Source organism: Parus major, chromosome 2 (genome assembly GCF_001522545.3).
Source record: "Parus major isolate Abel chromosome 2, Parus_major1.1, whole genome shotgun sequence".
Taxonomy (NCBI): domain Eukaryota; kingdom Metazoa; phylum Chordata; class Aves; order Passeriformes; family Paridae; genus Parus; species Parus major.
The window spans coordinates 26,804,215-26,826,585 of NC_031769.1; the positions used below are offsets into that span (position 1 = coordinate 26,804,215).

Consider the following 22,371-nt stretch of genomic DNA (forward strand, 5'->3'; position numbering starts at 1 on the left):
TCTCAAATATGTTTGTTTTCTTCTCAGGTATGTTCCAACAGGAATGATTATCAAGTGAAATCAGCTTATAAACACTCTCTCTCCCCTCCAACTGTCCAAAATAAAATGACAAAAAAGACAATCTTGAGAGAAAAAGAAAAACATGGAAATAAACTCAAGTCCTTTGAATACATTTTCAGTAATAAATATCACAATATTCCGTTGCAAACATTTAAAAAATTCCCTAAGACTGCCTAGACTCATTTTAAAATGGGGAGACAGATGGGCCTTTATGCACAGTGTCATCTGCCCAGTCAATGCCAGTGACCAAAAGCAGCCCCATCTCTCCTTTCAGGATGGCCCATTGGAAAAAGCAGACTAAATACAGTCAGAAAAATCTAACCAAACCAAATGGATTCAAGGAATACTTTCTCTTCTCATATCTTTTCACAGTCTCTTGTTTTATATCAGTATTCAGGCAAGTTAGTAATACACAGATTTATTTTCTTTTTATAAAATAATATGTATATACTACTATATACTACATATAACTACAAGGACACAAACTAAACAGGAGAGTTTTCAAACACACATGTTCAATAACTGATTCTTTGAAGACATGCCTCTTAGTTCAATTATATTAAGTATTTACTTTAAAAATACATTTCCATTTATCTTCAGTTGCTGTTTTTTCTTTTTTCCTAAATTGAAGAGTTCAGCCAAATTATGTGCAAAAGGATTAGTAAGCCAGACAAAAAAGGCTTATATAATTTCAAAAATAAAGAGCTCCGATATCTACAGGAACAAAGGATGCAAATGATCTGGAAATATGTAGAGAGACATGCTGCTAAAAGTGGGAGTGCCTGTACAATTTTCACATCATTCTCTCAGAAGAACTGTCAATGCAATTATAAAATAAAATGCAAGAATTTCCAGATAAGAAGCAAGCATTGGCAGCAGAGAAAAGATCCCTGCTCATGTGTGCAGGAATAAAGGTTTGCACGAAGCACATCCTAATGTATTTCTATTACACAGATGTCCAAATAAGTCTCACAAATCTAAACTTTACCCCTGAAAATGTAGAAAATCTTTCAGTGATGGAACAGCAACAGAAATAACAGACTACTTGACAGCTGTACTCAGAGGAGACTTAATCCGATAGATTTGCACACTGAACTGCTTTTTCCTTCTTGAATTGATCAAGGTTGTCTCAGAGTTCCACAAAACAGCTTTTTAAAACCTGTATTATTGCTGCCCAGACAGAAGCATAGCTAGCAGTATGCCAGAAAGATCCAGCTAAGCACACATAGTAATCACAGTTGTTCCTTCCAGTGGACATATGTGGCTGCCCTTTCTTACAACTGTTTTCAATCAAGAAACCAAGTTAGTATTCCCAGCTTTTATCAGATAATCACTTTGCAGAAGTGACTAGGCCAGTTTTTCTCATTTACAGCCAGAAGCCCACAGACTTCCAACATGAGGTCCCTGTCACTGTATTCTCGTTTTCCTATTTTGATGTCAGGTTACTACAATCTGTTCTGCATGGCAATAAGTTGTAAACATGTTGAAATTGAAACCAGCACATATGTCATAAGTAAAACAGCATCACGTATCAACAGTGAACGGTGCCATCTCTTTGCCAGATTATGCTTTACGGTCTAATGGTGAGTTCTTAAGCTATTACTGAACTGGAAATCTTTGAGTGCCTTGTACACCACACACCTCAAAGGAGGCTTCTGTCCTCCATTTCAGACAGTGCCAAAATTGTGATTTGAACACAGCAGCTGTATCCCTTTCCATCTGAGAGGAATGAAAGGTTTGAAATCTAAAGGATTTGAAACTGGAATTGACCTGTAAAAACCCAAACTGATGCTGAGAGCCTAGTGAATAGACTACATTTTTGCTACCTTTGGTGTAACAGTGATGTCAAATGTAGTCCTAATTTTTATGGACTAATTTTTCGACTTTGTTTTGATGCCCAGAGGCACTAGATACACTTTTCTTTGTACAAAATTTAGTGTGCTCGCATAAGCTAGTGACTCAGGAATAGTAAATATCATCATTAAAAGGCTCTGCTGAATTTTTACATACCCTTCTTGGCCTGAGGGTCATCACAGCTTTCATAGGTGCATGGTCCCCAGGCTGACCATGCCGAGGTCTCACACTCTGTAGGACAGGGAACATGGCACAGCTGGGAGGTGCTGGGAAGAGGTCCTGTACACAGTTTACGGTCTACTGGCCTTGAAGCTGTCAAAACAAAGTTAAAATATTTCTCATACGTCACTGATCATGATCCCCAGCTCTGTCCTCTGTCAGCGGACAGAACTATCCTTCAGTCAGAAAGGCTGCTATCTCATCATTTTAATCTGATGACAAGATGAAAAAATGCCTGCCTTGAACAAAAACTGAATGGAAGAGACAGTTTGCTCTGTACATGAACAAAGTCAAATCCCATTATTTGGAGATGGGATGAATGTAGATATTGAAGCACCTCCTCAGACACAGTCCTCTTCTTTGAGAGGTAAATTACATCACTACAACAATTGTTCACATTGCACTCTGCATAAATTTGTCTCCTGCTGTCTCATTACTTCTTCTCTTAAGAAACTGAACAAAAAGCTGCATAAACCCCTTTGCACTTGTATATGTAAGCTACATGATACTATAACTTCAAAGACCTGGTTAATTAATATTTAAAAGATTATTTTTAAGCTTTTACCTGAAACACAGCTAATATTATGGCAAAACCTTTTTTTTTTTTACCTTAAAGACCATCAAGAGCACACTCAGCAGTAAGATTTGTGCAGCAGCAGCTTAAGTTGAAGAAAGGCTTTTTTCAGATATATATGGTTTGCATTTCCTATAATATATGTGTATAAATATACAATATATAATATATATAATAGTAAAATTATAATAGCTATAGTATTATATAATATATAATAATATAAAATTATACTATATAATTATATATAGTACATATGCATAATATAAAATTGTGTATATAATAGATAAATTTATTAGCATACATAATATATACATAGTATGCATAATGCATGTATATATGTAGTTGTAAAAACTGCACAAGACAATTTTTATTTTTTTTAAAGTGTTATTTATCTATAGAGACACATGTAAAGGCAGAGTCTTCTGTTCTTTAAGGATCAATAATATGGGTGAAAATAACCCTTCTCCTTCCATACTTCATTCTTTTGACTTTCTAGGTAACAGAATTAACAGGACAATCCTATGAGGTGCCAGAGTAAGGCACAGAACTCTAACTGAAAATGTACCATTTCATTGAAAATAAGACTTTAAGTCTATTTCATAATACAGGACTTGACAAAATATTACAGTAAGTAGAGAATGTCTGCTAGAAGTCTGACACATTATTTCACTTTGGTTGATTGAGGAAACATGATATTCTGTAACTTCAAACACTTTCATTCCATTCTGTATTTTTCTTCCCATAGGGAAGTTACATCATTAATTTTTGCCACCACTTTTGATGGAAAGACTCTCAGATCAAGTAAATACAGTATATGACAAAATATCTTCCTGATAGATGAGATCTTTCATAATCATAATGCTATGTTGAAATTAAAGTTTATGCCATACCATTGAATTTTACAGTAAGTTTGACATGCACAGCTAAAATGAATGATAATCAACACAATATGGATATTTGGTGTAGAAAATGATTATAAGTAAACATAATTTGCCTGTTAAATTTGTATTGAATAGTTTCTAACAAAACAGTAAGTAACTGCTATCCATACATTTTTTACCTTGATTTAATTGGGGAATTGCCCAAGTGAGGCAGCTGAAATTAAGGGCCAATCATGCCCCTGAGACACAGTCTTGCTTCAGGGAACAGAGAAAATGCTCTGAGGAATTCCATGCTTTATCTCTATCCTTATCATCACACTAGTTCAGGGAATTTGACTCAGAAAAATAACAAAGATCTTTAATCTGTAAGCTTTAAATAGCAGGTTTTTTTAATATCACAGATATCAATAAATCTTTAAATATGCCAAAATGCTTTTCAAATGCTGCTTTTAGACCCTAAGTGATGTACAAATGCTATCTCTTATACTTTACTTTTACAATGAAGGAATTCAACTATAGGACAGAAAAGTTCTATTTCAGGTTGTTAAAAAATGTTTTCATCATTGAGCACTTAAGATAAATTTCATGCAGGATTACTGAGAATTCTCTTTTTGAGGTGGCAGTAAAATAAGAAAACAGCTTTGCCTGGGCATCTTATGACCCCCATGAATTTAAATCAATTTCTTTCAGCATCACAAAAGTATGACTGAGCATAGGCTTTGATGCTGATTGTTTAGCAAAGACACTCTGAGAAAAAATGATACTGGGTGCATTTATTTACAGTTTAAAACCTTGTCTTATCTCTCTCCTTTCATTCTCTCTTGTGTCAGCAATAAAGATTGTTCTTTATTCTTTGGAAGTAATGTTGAATGCCAATTAGACTATGTTTAATACTACAAGATCTATGTGAAATTTGACAAAATTTCGGGCCAAAAATAGAAAGGAAAGTTATTGCATTTTGATAATCTCTCTTTCTCCTTCAATCTAATAAATTAGGTTCAGTTTTCAAGGAATTTCAGGTTTGAGGGTAGCAACCTAAAAACTAAGATAAGATTTAATTATCCATTCTTCAAATCGTCTTCTATATTAGGAAATTTTAGCTTAATATATTTTATATCCTTGGAAAATATGTTCTTGAATTACTGCATTTTAAAAACAATTGAAAAGAAAAAGAACAGTTCTGCTTTCATGCATTTGCTACATTTATCAAGATATCAAACTCTCCACCTTTCTCTAAAGACCCTCAAGAAACTAGTGCCCAGGAATGACCAGGCTAGCAAAGAGACTGAATTTGTATGTGACTGCATCAGTTTAAGACACAATTTCATACTTCACTTTCTGGTTGTTAATCACACTGGTTCCAAAGCAAATAACACAAAGAAATTTCTCCAAGTACTTCCACTCAAAAATCCCAAGGAAAACCCAAGCCCAAAACACATTATGACCAACAATTAAATAACATATTTTCTTCTCATTTTCTATAATGCTGAATTCTCTCATCAAAAAACATTAGGTAATTCAGAATCTTATGCTCTGAGAAATGGCACAATTCCATGCATGTAAGCAGTTCCCCTGTGTTTAATAGGGCAACAAATGTGTGTTTTCAGATGTAGAATAAATTTATGCCCATAAAGGAACTTTCTTCCTCTTTATTCTACATCAAGGGTTTTAAAGGTACTCGGAATAAGATGAAACAGTCCACCTCATATAGTAAGAGAAACTTTATGACTAAACCAGTTAAGTAAGTGAATAGAGATGAAAAAATTTAAGTCAATGGCAAGTAAATGGTAGAATGACTGTGGCCTCCAGGAAACTTTATTGCTACTGCTTAACTACTACAACCAATGTTCCTTCTTCTTTCTACTGACCTGAATGAGGGATTCTGGTTCAGCTAAGTTTTAGAAGTACCAGAGGCCTAACTTGGTGTTTTAAATCTACAGAAGGAACTGGAAACAGCAGCTATGATGAAAGCTGCAAAACAATTCCCAATGCTCAGGAATGAGAGGAAAAGCAGTCATTAGCTAAAATGTGGAGTGGAGCAGGCCACTGTTCCAGCATCCCAGCTGGCTCATGGATTTCATTAGTTTGAATTTTGGCTTGTCACTTTCAAACTGATCTGAAATTTTCTAAGAACGCTCAAATCCATTTAACTATTTCAGAGCTACATAAACATGTTAATTATACATATATAGCAAACAAGGTCCCCCAAAAGGGACATGGCCTCCTTTGCATGCTGTTAATGGGAAGGTCAGGTTGGAGGCCTTAATTTACCTACCTGTTATTTCAAAAGTGATTGATAGCAGAGGTGCAGCACTAGCCTTCGACTTGCTCTGTGACTGACTTTCTGAAATAACAGGGAAACGCCACCATGAGTATGTGAGAATGGAGGTCTTTAAAGCAGCCTTACCAAGACAGCATTTGCTACAACCAACAGCAAACTACACTGAGTTGAAGGCGTTTCCCCACAGCACAATCTGGTGGATATGTGCCCTGGCTTTTTCCCATCCTCAAACTGCTCATTGTTTTCTATTCTACGAGGGGACAGAGAGGGAGGAGGATGAGCAGAGCAGCACCTCTTCTGAAAATCTGTCCCCTAATGCAGAAACAGCCCAGAGCTCCTTTTTAAACTGAGAACCACTTCACCCCCAGTTAGAGCTCTTGAAAAACTGTTCTCATGTTTATGTATCCAAAGACTAGTTACATTTTAATCAGCTTTCAGGAGCCTGCAGAGATTACCTCCTGATGGGCTCCATGTATTCCTGTCACAGTCTGATAAGGGTAAATTTCACACACGCCTAATCTGGCGCGACTTCAGAGCCTACCAAAATCCTAATCATCATTCTGAACAGTAAGCTGCCACTGGTTTTATTGTTACCTCTCCTTAGCTGGGAGGTTTTTGTAGTTCACACTACGGCAGAGGAGTCTAAACTTTGTTCAGCAGAGGCGATTTACTAAAAGCCCTTGGGCAGAGCTGATTTGCATAAGACAAAGGCTTGAAAGCTTCTTCTTTAATAAATACAGATGTGGGGCTGCAGAGCTCACAAGTCACACCCTACTGATCTGAGCAGTCATGCTGAAATGGATGTTGGCATTAACATTCCCCACAAACTCTACCTCTATGGCAAGTTTGAGAGTACCTTTAAACCACAGCAGGAACCTCACTAGTCTGCTGTTTGGCCAGCCCTGGGCAAAATGTGGTATTACATTGGATTTGCATATTGATGTTGTTTTTCCTGAAGTACATGGCTGTGTTTATTTATTTATTAATAATAATGTGTGATTGTATGAAATAGGTAGAGGATAAAATTTAATTAAAAAGCTAAATTAATTTAACTAAATTTCACTGATTTATGAATCTATAGTGCTGCATTACTATACAGAAGCAGATGTAATGTAAACTACTCAAGTGTTATTCTAAAGCTTGTAGATTATGAAATTAATAAAGAATTTTGTGTTCTAAACTATTGTCTCTTTTCTTAGGAAGCTGTACAGGCTTTAACAGTGACAAGGAATAATCTCTCATAAAACCATGAAACTATATTGGCTTGAAGTCTTGAAAGCTACTTAAAAACTTGACCAAATCAAGGAAAGAAAAACAATTTCCTGAGAATGAAATCTAATCCTATTTTTACATTTTTCTATATTGAGCTTACATGCCAGAATTTACATATTCCATACACATCAAGCAGCACAAGTTCATCACCCAGATGAAGGACACACAAGAAACCTAGAGTAGATGAAGAAATAGATATAGGACTTCTGACCCACCTTTTCATGTTCTTTTTTCCTTATGGAAAGGTATCCCACACAGTATTTTTCAGTAGACATTAAGAAATAGTAATTTGTAGGATTTTATATTTGGAATCTACATTTTCAGCATAGAGAATGAAATCTGTGCTACAGCAATTAAGTATTTTCATCTGAATTAAAAAATAGCAGTAACTCACAAGGTAAGGAGGCACTCATCACAGAAGACAATGGCTGTGAAAGGGCTCTGGAATGCCGACATGCTCTGATTTCACACAAATTTAATTGCAATTGAATCAAATTTACCTTCTTTGTCCTTGAGGGTATTTAAGTAGGAGAGGAGATTTTCATTAGCTTGCACACAGTACACCTCCCTGGTTTGAACACCACCACCGCACAGCGCTGTCTGATTTCCTCGCCTCTTGTCCTGTTGGCTAAGGAGAGGATCAACACGGCATTCTGTCCACTCAGTGGTCCTCCAGCCATACCTGGATCAAATTTGGTTAATTAGGTCTTCAGAAATCATGGAGCCATTTTACCAGTATTAAATTATACAAGCTGAAACACCTCAGTAACCTCATTCATTTCATACAAGGCTTGAGCACCACAATTTCTTGCACACAAAGGTGCATTAAATCCTGCATTTTAAGTGTATGGAAACTTTTTTTGTATTATTTAATTTTTAAAATCATTACTCTTTAAGAGGATCTTTTCTGTTCAATTCCTGAAACACACTACACATAAAAATATTTTATTTGAGGGAAGAAAAGCTTGATATACAGAGACATATAGTCCATGTTCAGATAAGTTAACTTACTAGATTGTGACTCTCAGCATTTGTTTAGAGCTTGACAATTTATATAAACAAAATACAAAATACAAAAGAGATGTGAATGCTGAGAAACATGAGAGCCAGAAAATGAGGGAAAAACCTCACAACTCTCCCCCTCTCCTGCCCTCTCACCAAATAACCCAAAAACTTACTGTTATCTTTGATAGGAGACACAAAAGTTTCTTCTGGATATTAAGGTGAAATTATAATTGTATTTTTTATTATGACAACAGAAAAACTTTTCCATAAGTTCTTCTTTTCACAGTTAAAAGGGAGATTGTTCTGCAGTACTGAAGCATCCCTGCTGGGTACTGATGAATGATGAGAAGCTGAAGCTTCCTAATCAGTGAATACACAGCAAAGAAGATCTTTGACTCACAGTTAAAGCCCCAGTCAGGATTATGAACTGAAAGAAATGCCATAGAATTCCCTACCTAACAAGTACTTTAAGGCCAAATAAAGCAAAGTGCTTCCTAATGCAGCTGGAGATAAAGAAAGATGATATTTCAACCCTTAATTGAAAAATAAATACCACAGTCAAAGATGCTTAACATCAAGTGACATTTCTCCAGACCCTATTCTTATTTTAATAAAGAAAAAACACAGTTGGGACTTTAATATTAATTTTGATTAGATAAGGATTACAGCAATCTCTTGAATCATGAAGTGCTTGCTGTCATTTCTCCTAAATTTTATTTTCTGTCACTGTTAGCCTCTCCTACTTCCCATTTGGGGCCCAGTAATGCCTTTGTTGTGCTGAATACAAGTCTCACTGAAATAGTCTGTTAGCTAACCAGATGTTTATCACCCCTTTCCTGTGCTCAGCGTTTGGTTTGCACACAGAAAAGAAATTCAGAAAACAATGATTCTGGGAGAAATGTTATGTAGAGAAAAGATTGCTGAAAAATGAATACAATTAATTTATTTCCTCTTGCCTGAATCTGCAAATGTGGTCTTTTAAAAATTTAGATGAATGAAAAGAAAATATTATTATTCCTGTATTTAGAGAAGGCACTGGTTATACTACACTGGGAGCTATTTGCAGACTTCAGGCTTTCAAGAACACTGAATAAACAAGGATAAAGATAAAAGGTAAAGTCCTACCTATTATTTCTTTAATAATGGTTTGGTTGATATTCCATTATCAGCCCTTACACTTAATTGAAATTATTCATTTTAGTGGCAGGGAACTGAAATGAACCAACTTACGTAATGCAGGGTGCTACTCCATCTCCTTGAGAAACACACTGCTCTGCTTCTTCTAATTGTGGGCACTCGCTCTCACTGCCAACGGGGAGCTGCTTAATGGTCCGTGATCTTGTACGGTTCCCTTTGGGGGTTGTCATGTCAAAGCAGGTTTTGGAGCAGGGGGTCCATTCTGACCACTCTGACACCTGGCACTCCTTCGTGATCACACAGGACTGAAATGTGATGGGCAGCTTTTCCTGTTTGCAGAAGCTGGAATAAGAGAGCGTTACAGTTTTTAGCACGCACATCCACAGAGAGTCATGAACTCCTACAGCAAAAGCAATGTCAGTGGTTACATAAAAATCAGTAAATATTTTTAAAGCTGTTTAGTTTTACTCCACATTTATTTGACCCCAAAAAGTTGGCCAAAAGGGCTTTTGGCAACAGCAACTCAAACCAAACAAATAAGATTTTCTATAGTAAAAAATGACCAGTATTGCCATATCTGTGATCAAAATATTGCCGTATCTGTGAATATGAATATTGTAAAATCTATGTCTTCCTACATGTATAGAAGTACAATAGAGGAAATACATACATTTTTCACTTCTTATTTTTAGGTATACTTTTATTTTTAGTACACTTTTTCTCTTGAAATTATGTTTCAAGCAAGGGAGGATCAAAAACCAAGATGATAAAGGAGTTTTTGCAGTGTCACACTTTTGGTCTTTAAATTGCATGTCCTTCTACCACTGTAGACAATAAGGTGGAGACACTGCTGGGCTTAACAGGCCATAGGGGATTATTCAGTAGGAGTCTCCTAATGTTCTTATTGTGCCTAAGGTAGTGGTGATGGGGAAACCCTAACCCATGATAGTCAACTTATATTCTGCTTTAGGACAGAAACTACATCCTGTTTGTGGAGAAAGACACGAGTTTTTGAGAAAATTGTTCTTTAATAATGGTCTTTTTCACCTACATGTAGCCCCATCTGGCACAGGACTATGGTACTGTCAAAATCAATAGATCCATTTCTGTACCTTTGACAAAACATATAGGCTCATTAATCCCCCAAAGACACATATTAATGACTGGAGAAAAGATATGTTCCTTATGGTTTCTAACATGGCAAATATATTGAATGCTTGGTCACTTATAACTTACTTTGTTAATAACTGGTATATTTGCAAGTATGTATTTGCAAACTCTTGTGTAGAACAGATGAAGTATCCTCCCCTTCTAAGTTCCCATCCAATGTGACACCTCTGAGGGCAGAAAAAAACCAATCTCTTCACACACACTGTGACTGGGGCTGAGTTTAATTATAGATGCATATTGCCAGGGAACATGCATAAAATTGCCACCACAAAGTGGCTTTGGTGAGGAGGGAAGAGGTTAACTAATGATGTGTAATAGTCTATGGGCTTTGCATCTGTTTCAAAACTTATTTTGGAGAAGTGTTACACGAGAAAGGCTAATGTTTGTCACTAATTATTTCCATATGTGGTCATGAAGAAGACCCAAACAGAATTGTACCATGTTACTAACTCCACTGTTTATTTATGACCCTTAACAAAAATAAAACAGAGTTTAAAATGGCTCGCTTCAAATACTTACTTGTAAAATAAAATAATTTTAAATTAAATAAAAAACAAGGATGCTCTTAAGCTCTTGTAACCAGAACATAAATACTAATAGGGAGACAAGCAAGAAGAAAAGTGAGTTATCTATTTATTTCCTTACTTGCTTATTAAAACCAGGCACCACTTGCAGTACTGCATAAACACCAACAAAAAACTGATACTGTAAATCACCACTACACAATCTCTTTTCTGTTATGCATACTGACATATTATTTTGTGGGAGGGTAGAGGTAATTACAATTAGAAAGAGCTGCACTAACAAATTAGCTGCTGTTTGTTCTTTTAACACTTGTTTTTCCTTGAGCAAGTTAGAGAAACAGTGAGAGCTAACTGGAAATGGCCACTATCAAGAATTTTCCTTCATATTGCAGGCAGCAGAAGAATATGTGTTGTACTTTAAACAAGTAAGTAAGGTAAAGATCACATATTTCAAACTTTATTTTACACGAAGAAACAAGCAGACTGATTCTAAAACAAAACCTGGGAGTGTGTTTGTTAAACAAAATAGTTTTTTCTGTGTTTGGTACCTAATGGTACTGATTTTATCTCCACAAATAACTAAAAGCAAAGCTTACTTTCATGTAAAGCTCTCTGCACTTTTTAATGGATTTATGTGTCTTGTTTAGTCATGCAGACTTGGGTGAATCTTCTCACAGAATAAAAGGTAAATGAGCAAGTAACACAACAGAAAATAAAAATAGACAATTAACATTCATTTCATGATACCATCCAACAAGTTCTGCACCAAACATCTCCATGCCCTTGACTAACATCTAAATACACATTATATACAAAGTTAACCATTCAAGAAGCTTAGGGAGGACACAAATAAGCCCTCACTATCAACCCATATAGGTGTGTCCAGATAATTTCTTGGAAAGCTGAAAGAAAAGCATGAGTTACATAGAAATGCTGTTAAAAGTCAACAGAGCAGACTGGATACAAGAAGCAGCAGCCTAGGGGTAACTAGTAAAGTCTGCAGCATCCTGCTGTCAATCCAGTGAATATATTCAAAGGACAATGCCTCAAGTTTTTTGGCAGGGAAGAAGGAATTGCACAAATTGAACTAAGGCAGTGGTTTGAGAAAGTACCATTTCAGACAAGAGTTATAGTGGGGAAATGAAGCTTAAGGTATAAAAGCACTTAAATGACATGATGGAAAGAGAAAGCAATCACAAACAAAACAAAACATCAGAGGGGATGAATGGTCCCTATTGCTATTAAGGCAACAGTAAACCTATTCTTGACCTCAAAGACATAGATTAGACAAAAGAAGTAAAGAAAAAGGCAATGCTGGTCCAAAGAACAACCAAGAGAACATAATTACTGCTCAACCACTTCTGAAGACATCTGGTCAAGAATTTGTGCCTACTCACGTTCTGCAGCCTCGTTTGTGCTTCTACAGCAATAAATAAAAACTAAATATCACTTGAGAATTAAAGATAGGAAGGTTACACCTAGGGATGTCAAAGTAATTTATGGGATAATTAAGGCTAAAGACATGGAGAGAGTAAAGGTTGACACATAAGCCTGGAGCAAATTACAACACAGTACCTGTGTACAAATGAGCAAACTGTGCAGTTGAAAGAACTCACTTTAGTCAAAAATAAACTTTAGAAGATGTGAAAAAATTAGATTAGTCAAGAGGAAAAAAAAATATTTCTGAGGTATTCTAAAGATCTACTAGAGAATCAAAAATACTTTTACAACTTTAAAGAATCAGGAAAACTTGATTTTATATGCCAATGACATGTATGAGTGTTTATAATCTCAGTCTCAAAAGCTGTCTTTTAAGTTGTGTAGAAAATGGAAGCGAACATTGGAATTTCCTCCTCTACAAATTCAAATAGATAAGAAATAGGCTTTTCTGATAAATTTTTGCAATAGCTAAAGCTGTGCATACTGCATTCATGAAGCCAAATGGTAATGGTAATGCATGACTGTAGGACTGAACTCTAAATTCATGCAAGATGAATAGAAAAAAAAGGTTTTAAACTAGGCAGTAGGACTCTTTGCTGTATGAGCATACTCCATACATTACTTGTACAACTAAGAGATTTTCTGCTTTTGCTAGTGTTTCCTCCCTGTCAGACTGGACTAGTAATTAGAGAGATGAATTAAAGAGAAAAGATGAAGAGGAGCATCAGAATGGCTGTGAGGTTCTAACTTAACTAACTAATAATCCATACAGTTGGAAACCTGCTTTGGCAGTAAAAAATAGAGGGCAAAAATGTTAACATGGCAAGTACTCAGTCACACTATCCCAAGATACACTCTGGTTTTCCATCAAACCATGGCTTACAGACTTCTGGAATACAAGCTGAATCTTTGGACTGAAGAGTTTACAGTGTTCTCTTCCATGGACTAATATAAATGCACCCTAAAACTACATAAGATTTTGGTATGTACATAATCTTAGAAAATGATGCACTACACACCTTTTTTACTGACCAATAACTCTAGATAGTTATTTTTGCACAAAAAGTGCTCAGTTAATTTCATTTTCTGACTTCAAGCCTTGCATAACTGTATTTGCTTTCCCTGTGGCATTTTGGAGCTTTGGCACTTCAGTAAGATCTTTCCTTGACTGTCTCTTTATTAGGTCCAAGAGTCCTCTTTCACATGGTCTTGTTTGATTTGAACACAGTTATATCCTGCAACTACACATCCTTTCTATTCTGTGTGCACCTTTGAGATTCAAATTGGTCTGGATTTAAGGCTTGCTCAATATTCATGCTGAGGATACTCCTAAAATTAGTATACCTCAAAAATCTGTAAGTTAATGGAAATAGGAGTCACAAGCACAAGGTATTAAGGAGATATCATTTTGAAGTTTGATTTTGTACTTTTCCTGATACACTGCTTTTCATGCTCAAATATAATGGAGCAACAAGGTTTGTAATTTAAATGTAAAATTGAACAGTGAAGAACATGTCCTTTACAATAAATTAAATTCATTCACTCACTACTGATAGTTAACAAGAACTGCTATTTATTGTTTTTGACTATAATGTAAAGTAGTGGGGCCCAACTGTCAAGGCTAATACAAGCTAAATAGTCTCTTCAGTAACTTTTGTCTTCATTATTTTGCCTCTATTCCTTCACCATTATCAACATTCAACTTCAGTTTTCCCATTAGCAATATTCAACTTCAATTGTCATAAATGAAATTTTCACGGGTACTATTCCTTACTTCATTCACTGTACTCATTCTCTCAGAATTCTGATCTATTTGTTTTTTCTCTAGATGATTTTCCATTTGATTACATACAGAGATTTCCATTATTCTGAAATGAATAACACGACTACAGTTCAGGAGATTGATGCCAACATAAACACTTGGCACTCAGAAGGAACAAAACACAGGGCTTTGACTGGAAAGGACTTCAATGTAATTTTTTTTTTTTTTTTCAATTGTAAACTGTGATTTTTTAAACCTGGTTGACTATTTGATGTAGTAGTGGATTATGTCCACAGGGCCTTGGCTCCTGTCACTAGGCTTCTTTTTAGGTGTACCTACAGATTTGCCCGGTTGCTCCAGCCCTGGCATGACTGACCTACCCTCACCACTGGTGTGGAAAGCAGACACCCCCATATCAGAGTTCAGAGCAGACATTATTAAGAGACACTCAACAGGCATCTATGTTGTCAGACACCACACACAAAACCTAGGGAAAAACTGCATTCTTCCTCCTCTTGACTCACTAAATAGTGTCGCAGTGATGGGATACCACATACCCTTCAAGATCAGGAAGAGCTGTGGAGTCAGAACCTGTTCTGTCTTCCCACCTTTTGGGAAGGAACTTCATTACTCCTTTTGCACTTCTGCTTGCATTCTCCAAAGCAAAACCCCATAATCCAATTATGTTTTAAACAAACAAGACTGACCAAATGAATGAATGAATGAATGAAAAACTTTAGATGACTGAAGAAGATGCAGTCAAAAACTAGGCTATCTGCCTGGAAGAAGCAAAGAAGGACATACTGAATATTGTAAGAGGAGGTTCAGCAGTTCAGAAGAAAAAGATAGCTGCTTCTGAATGTTTCAGATCAAAGAACAACATTCTAAGGAAATCCCAAATGCTTTAACAGGTTTTTAAAAAGCACAACTAAATATTAAGGAAGAAGAGCAAGGACTACCTGGAAGACTCAAAAAAAAACCCCAAAAAATCCCCTGAGTGGGCTCCCTCAGAGATTAATAATTTAACCATTTCCTAGCTGCAAAGTTCTGCTCACCATCAGACATCTCCCACAAGCAGCTACATCATCACAAACCATGAGATTTTCTCTTGAATTCTTGCTGATCTCATGAAACATTACTTCATTGAATACCATTAGAAAAATGGTTTCCAACCCTTACCACCACAAGATGAGAACTGCTGACATACAAGTCCATTTCACCAAACAAACTTGTCTGCAGAAAGACTTGGAACAATAACTAATTACTTGCAGAACACCATAACTACATGTTTAGCATTTGAAAACCAATATTACTCACATACACAAATACACAGATGCAGGCTTGAAAAGACTGCCATTTTTGACCGAAGGGCAAACTAAAACTAGAAGAATCTTTTGGAAAAGAGTCAGAAAGTAAATTTGTGTTTGAAAATGGTGATTGTAAATCACACTAAAACGAGCCACAAGGCTGGGCAGCATACTTGTAAGACAACCTACAGGCATGCATGAACATTGGCCCAAATCCTAAAGAACCCTTAAGGCAAAATAGAGAATTTAAAGCAGGAGATGAGCACAAGCATATTTTACTTTTCCCAGTGGAGAGAATATCAGCAGTTTGCTTAGAATATTCTTAAATCTCAGTAAATTGCTACAAGACTAGAGACTATAAGGAACAGTTTCCAAAGACCACATCTGCTTCTCATAACTGTACCCTTACAGTGAAGGAAGGGGTAAAATCTGTACCAGAGCACTAACATCACATCCTAGAAAAGCTCAGGCTCAAACTGCTGGGAAATGTGATGGCCCATAGGCTCAGACTGCTGGGAAATATGATGGCCCATGGGCAGACCCACAGCCTAGGTGCTCACACTCTTAACAGAGCTACCTCGCAGAAATAATCTGGTTAGGTCAGGTCAAATCAACTTTTGAGATATAAGGAGCCATGTGTGCAATTTTGTACTGCAATTTTGAATGATCACACTCATGGGCAGGAAGCCTGAGGAAACACAGTAGTATTCATGCTGAATATTAACCCTTTGCGTTATCTGGAATTAAATCCAGATCTTAATATTGCATGTGGAGCATCATCTCCTTGCTATTTATTTAACCACCATGGAACCTTAAGAGATACTGAGTATGAGTAACAGGGATTTTGGAGTTACAGATACAAAAATCAAGCACAATGTCCTGATGTGCTGCAACAAGCTATTTATTTTCCATGCAGTGCTCTCCTCAGAGTTCATACAGCTTGTTGGATGTGTTAACCTCTGAAGTAAAATAATCAAATTAACCCTATTCGTTCTTGGACCACAGGTATAGCTGGATTTTGAGAGAGATTGAGATAAGTATTTGGCCTAAAGAAAAGAAGGGTGTTTTCTCATAAATAAAATCAGATTAAAAAAAAATCTGTTTAATGTGCAGGTAGTAGACAGCAGGAATATTAATAGTGTGATTTAAATCCAGAGCTTAGATAACCCCCACGAGCTACTTTGAAGACATGAAATGCCATTTGCAAAGTCTAGTCATTCTTGAGTGGTTCAGTTTATGGTTGAAAACAACTTGTTTCTTTATGGAAGCCTGTGCTTTTTCCTAGTAGAAAATAACAGAATCCTCATTCATTTTCCATACAGCTGCACTGTGTAGTATTGGTCATCTTGTACATTGTTCTGAGAAGCTGTTAGTACCTCCTGGTATAATGGGCCACTATAATTACACAATGAGACCACTTCTACTCATTTACAATTCCAATACTGTCCACCTAAGTGTTTTTCACAAGACTACTTTCCCATGATCCTTTCACAAGTTTAACTAATTCTGCCAAACAATTTTGAAACAAACAAAACCACTCAGGCTTTCTACAATACAGGAGAAGACAGGGATTACATAAAACTACTGTGTCAAGAAAAAAATGCATCAGCTAATAAGGGCAAAGCAACAAGGGGTGCTACTATACCCAAACAAGGGTCAACAACAGCTGCTGTGGGGCTGTTGCAGATATCATGAGTGTCTGAGGAGACAAGAAAGCAAAAGTGTTTAGTGAGAGTGCTTTCACAGACCAGAGATACAGTGACATGTACACACATCTCATGCTACAAATTATTCTCAAACTGGCAGAGCAGGTTATTTGGCAAGAATCTACAGACATGACTTATTAAAGCTTTAGGGAGGAATTTCCCTTTGTCAGTGGGAATTTTGATTGCATAGCATTTATCAGAATTTACTTTGACCCGAAATAACAGCTAGATTCACAGGGTTATCAGCAAATAAAAAAAATAAACAAAATATCAAACTTTGTGAATTAAAATATGCAATACTAACATTAAGCTATAAAGAAATACATTACTGAAAATTGTATTACTATGATTAGTTGTGTTTTGGGCATTAGTTTAGATTGGGTCCCTGTACTGATGCTTAGATTTGGCTGTATCACTGGCTCCATTGCTCTGTCCAGCATTTGGAAAAAAAGTGGTCAGTATTAGGAGGTGAGCCACACATTTTATTTCCAGTGGGACTGCTGAAAGTTAGGCACTGAAATAGCCAACCCTGCTGTTCTGGGGAGTTGTTGACTTCAGGGTGTGTGTCCTGTGCCTTTCCACCTTGAGGGACAATATGTCACAGGAGGATGCTCATTCCATGTGCTCCCATACCATAACTTTATTAAGCTGAATGAGAAAAAAACAGTATATTCTAAGTCCCAGACTATGTTTAGCAGTTTCATAAAAGAAACAAACAAAACCAAAACACAAAATAAATCTAAAAAAGTAATATATTCTATTTTTTTCCTTACAGGACTCTTTACAGATTGCTATATAATACCAATATCCAAAATTTATAAAATTACTCCTTGATTAATACTTATTTATTTTTTCACACTGAGGTCAATTAACATTAACTGACAGCAAGGCAGAAAATATGCAGAAAAATACAGGGTAGGAGAATCTTCATTAAAGATCTCAGTGCCTAATTCAATTTACCACTGTTCAACATAATCTCTTACTAGACTAAAGCTGGAAACTCAACACTGCATTCATTCAAAGAAATAATTTATTCATTCATAGGATTTATTACCACAAGAGATTATCAGAACATGGAGTTCAATCCTCATTACATTATAGTCTATTATATTTTGCTAAGGAAGACAATTACATGTATTTGAATAAAATCTATATACCAGAAAGGTACCCAATCTTGATGCTTCCCACAGAAATATATGAATGTCATACATCTAGATGACAGAACAACTGCTCACTGCATGAAAGGAGTTAAAATATGGTGTGGAAAAAGGAATTGTTCATTGCTGTTTCAATTATTCAGCACAGTGTGTACGTTTCCATCTTAAATCCAGATTTGGGCATGGTATGTCAAATGTGTAGCAATACTGACAAGATACTGTCAAAACAGCAGCCTCAGTAAAATGATGGAGCAGGTACTTAGAATAGAAAGGAACACCCATTGAATAATATTATGCACATCCACAGAAATTACTGTCTCCACCAAAATCACGTTAAAAAACTACAGGATGCTTCTACTTTGAAATTCGTGGAAATTCTCAAGGCACAGTGGAAAATCATAGGAAAGCAATATGTTTGCCTCCTGTTCCTCTAACAACAGTCTACATTTTTATTATCCCAATGCACCTGAAAATTAACCCTGTCGTTTTTAGTTATCAAGAGGTTTTTCATCCAAGATTACCTTCTTCTTCCCTCTTCTCCATTTGTTAACAGAATGTACAATAAATAATACCAAATTAATGAATCAAGATGACTGTATATAGATCATTATCCAAATTCCTGATATTTAAAAGTGCTCTGTAACCACTCATGGCTTTTAAATCCTCACAGTATGGTGAGCCTGGAGGACTTCTCTAAAAACAGCTGTAGAGCTGCCTTTGCAGTAACATAAAAAGCAGGGGCAGACACACATGCTCTCACCTGGCCCCCAGTGACAAACAAAAGCTTGCTTATTCTCCTTCATCTCCACAACCCATCCTCTCTACACTGCTATTTCCCTCACCTTTCTGCAGCCCACCTCCTTGAAGTTATTGCACTTAACCACTGTCACCTTCACACACATCTCCCTTTCTGCCTGTCGCCTCGTGGAAGGGGCTCAGAGAAGTAGAGAGAATCTCTTAAGATTTTTTTCTAAGCAGGGGATATATTACAGGGTCCAACAAACTGCACTGCTGCGTTGTATGTCTGAGTCCTTTTCTGTTTTCCGACAGCATATTCCTCTGGGTGACTTGTCTGCTTTCCAAATCAATGGCATAAATAAAGCAACAGGCTTATGATGGTTTGGCTTGGGTTTTATTTTCCTCCTTCACACAGTTTTTAATTTATAGGAGTGAAAGTTCATAAAGTGAACGCAGACATTTGTTTTATGATTTGGAATGGGAGCATTGGGTTAAGAGGTTTCAGGATCTGGAAAGGAAAACAAAGCTAAAATGCCATTCTAGAGGAGGAGATAATATCTCCTTGTTTTTCCTGACAATATCTTGAGTATTATTCACTCATCAGTCTAAATACTCAATTGGCCATTCCAAATTCCTTCGTTTCTGGATATTCATCTTAACACCTGTGGCCAGCAGTGAATATCATGACTCTACTTTAAGCAGATACATGCCATTGATGAAAAATGGAGCATTATATATGCCCAACATCAGCAAGAAAATCCAATACTTTTGCTTCTACTGTCATCTCTCATGTCTTAACTGTAGTATTGGAATAAATAAAAACTCAAACCCTCCACAACTTAAAATTAGTAAAGCACTGCAATGAGATCATTATGAAAACTTCCAAAAGAGTTAAATTTGTTACAAGATGTGGATATAGTTTTCTAGCTATTTAATGAATGCACAGAATCAGTCAGGAAGATGAAAATAATTATAAAATAATTACTTTCTCAGATGAACAGAGGTGAAGCAAATCAAAGATGATCATACAATAAGATGCATTGAGACTAAGATAATCTGCTAAATAATTGGTTGGCATGTCTTAAATTTAGGATTCTTTTCTGCCCTTTCATTTTGTTCCATGATTGTAATTGCATATGGTTATATTCTAACAAGAAACAAAAGCTCTAAAAATTTATAAAATTCTGGTGTTTTCTCCTGAATTCTCACTTCAGGTCATTTAGGTCACCAAAAATGTTCATCTTCACATACAGGTCTCTTCCACAGTAGTGCTGCCAAGAGAGTATCAACCATTTATTTATGGGGACTGCAACCAGAGCTGGTGGGGATGGTCTCCTCCATTCTTTTGCCCATTCATGGATTTTTTGGTGCCAGACTAAGCAAGACAACAAGCCATATCCCAGTGATGTAAAAAAAGAAAGAAAATAATGCAGAAAATCCTGGGATTTATTTTTTTTAAGAGCAGCTATACCCTTGAGAAACTGCTTTAACTACAGCCCCATTTCCAGCCATTTGAGTTAAGTGACTCTTTGCAGTGACAGGCTGTCCCCACACTTATGGACCAGCTGCTTCAGGGTAACACGATGTGCTTTGTCACTGGATTTCAAAATCTTTGCTGAAGCACAGAAACATACAGTTCAAGAAGATATTCTAGTTCTGTTCCATGTTCTTACAGTTATAAATGGCTGTGCCCAAGTCTTTCCAAATTTTCCAATCTAGTAGGGTCCCAAGAAAGCATTACAGTTAAGAAGGTTGTATGAATTAAAAACAGTTTATAAAAAAAAAGAAAAAAATAAAAGAAAAAAAAGCTTTTCTTAGACTTATATAATTTGTAAAAACCAGCCAAACATTTTTGCAAAACTTTCCCATAAAAGTCTACCCAGGAAGAAAATGATGATGAAATGTTTGAGACACAACAGCAACGGAGTCTAAACTACAATACAAAATTATAAGCTTAACATTAGGCATAATCATCACAACTTGTAATAGGACAAACAGATTTGCAACTCAAAATTTAGCTTCTACATACATTTTATGTTTCTCTATATTGCCTGTTTGTTGTCTAACAGCTCTCTTTGGTAAACCCCAATTTCACCAGTGAGGAAACATTTCAGACAATCAAGTATTGCCCTCTACACTAACAGCAGCACAGCCCAGACTTTGTTAGCTATCCAGAGATGTAATTTTATAAGCCACTTTTAATTATTGAATTTGTTTCCTCCTTCAACATTTCTATTTTTCAAATATTTTCAGTGCACCAGAATTTCAGACTAAGTGGAACATAAAGCAAACACAGGCCATGTAACACACACATTATTGCAGAACAAGCAATACAAAATCCAATATTTCATCCTTCATGGGAGACTATCTGTTGTTCACTCAGCAATAAAGTATATAAATTAAACTTTGATTTTCTTGTTTCAGTTCTCTTTACCATGCCTGGTGTGCTGATATGTCAAGAGAATTTTGCCTTTTTAAAGTTTTGCTGACAGCGTTACAGAACCATTTTCTCTGTATCACTCTTCTGAAAGTTGTTCTTTTTTAAAACCCTTTTTATAATATATCAATTTTGCTATCTCTGCAAAAAAATATTACTTGCCTGAGGGTTTTTATTCTTCTTTCAGTCATGCTTCCAGGGGGCTGATTGTTTCTGATTGCTAAAGTCAAAACTCACTGAAAATGGACTATTTAAACTGGAGAGCATTTTACATGAGAAAGGCAGGTTTTCCAGTCACCTTACTTGTCTGTATTATTTAGTAACACAGCTACCATGTGATGGAGATTATAAAATCATTTGAGCTGGCTGTATTGACACCCTGGGCAGAAGAATAATTCTATTGTTTCAGATTCTGGAATGGCTGTCACAGAATAAAGCATTTGATTGCTTAGTGAAGGGTGCAGCATAAATGATGCAAATGGATATACAGATGTCATGCATTGGTCTCTAAAAGCTACACTATCAGCACCAGAATTTCTCACATGAGTCATTTCATTGAATTTTCTTGTTTATACTAGTCAACTGAAAAAAAAATTCTATATTAAAGTTGATGTGAAGACTACTAGAAATCCTTCATGCAATTAAAACAAAATCTTTTCCATTAGACATAAAAATGCCCACTGCATCGTTTGAATAATTTTCACCTTGTAAAAGAATTGATCCCACATTGTATTATCTATTGTTTCACTGCCTCAGGCAAGAGGGTTTCATTCACTTCCCTGCATGAGCCTGAAATTGCACAAGACACTGAGGTATCTGAACTTAAGACAGTGCTGGTGATCTAAGT

At 36.1% G+C, this 22,371-nt stretch overlaps 1 protein-coding gene across 4 annotated transcripts in view; it reads right to left on the minus strand.

Annotated features, from left to right (window-relative positions):
- The window catches only part of THSD7A (thrombospondin type 1 domain containing 7A), a 188,902-nt gene that overhangs the window by 91,273 nt on the left and 75,258 nt on the right, over window positions 1–22,371 (minus strand). For 3 of the 4 annotated variants that reach the window (XM_033511863.1, XM_015619008.3, XM_033511864.1), the window contains exons 3-6: window positions 9,377–9,625; window positions 7,642–7,823; window positions 5,864–5,932; window positions 2,071–2,226 (exon numbers count right to left, since the gene is read on the minus strand). In XM_033511863.1, coding sequence (XP_033367754.1) covers window positions 2,071–2,226; window positions 5,864–5,932; window positions 7,642–7,823; window positions 9,377–9,625 — 656 coding nt within the window. The remainder of the gene's footprint in view (window positions 1–2,070; window positions 2,227–5,863; window positions 5,933–7,641; window positions 7,824–9,376; window positions 9,626–22,371) is intronic. The other variant, XM_033511862.1, reaches the window with a different exon arrangement.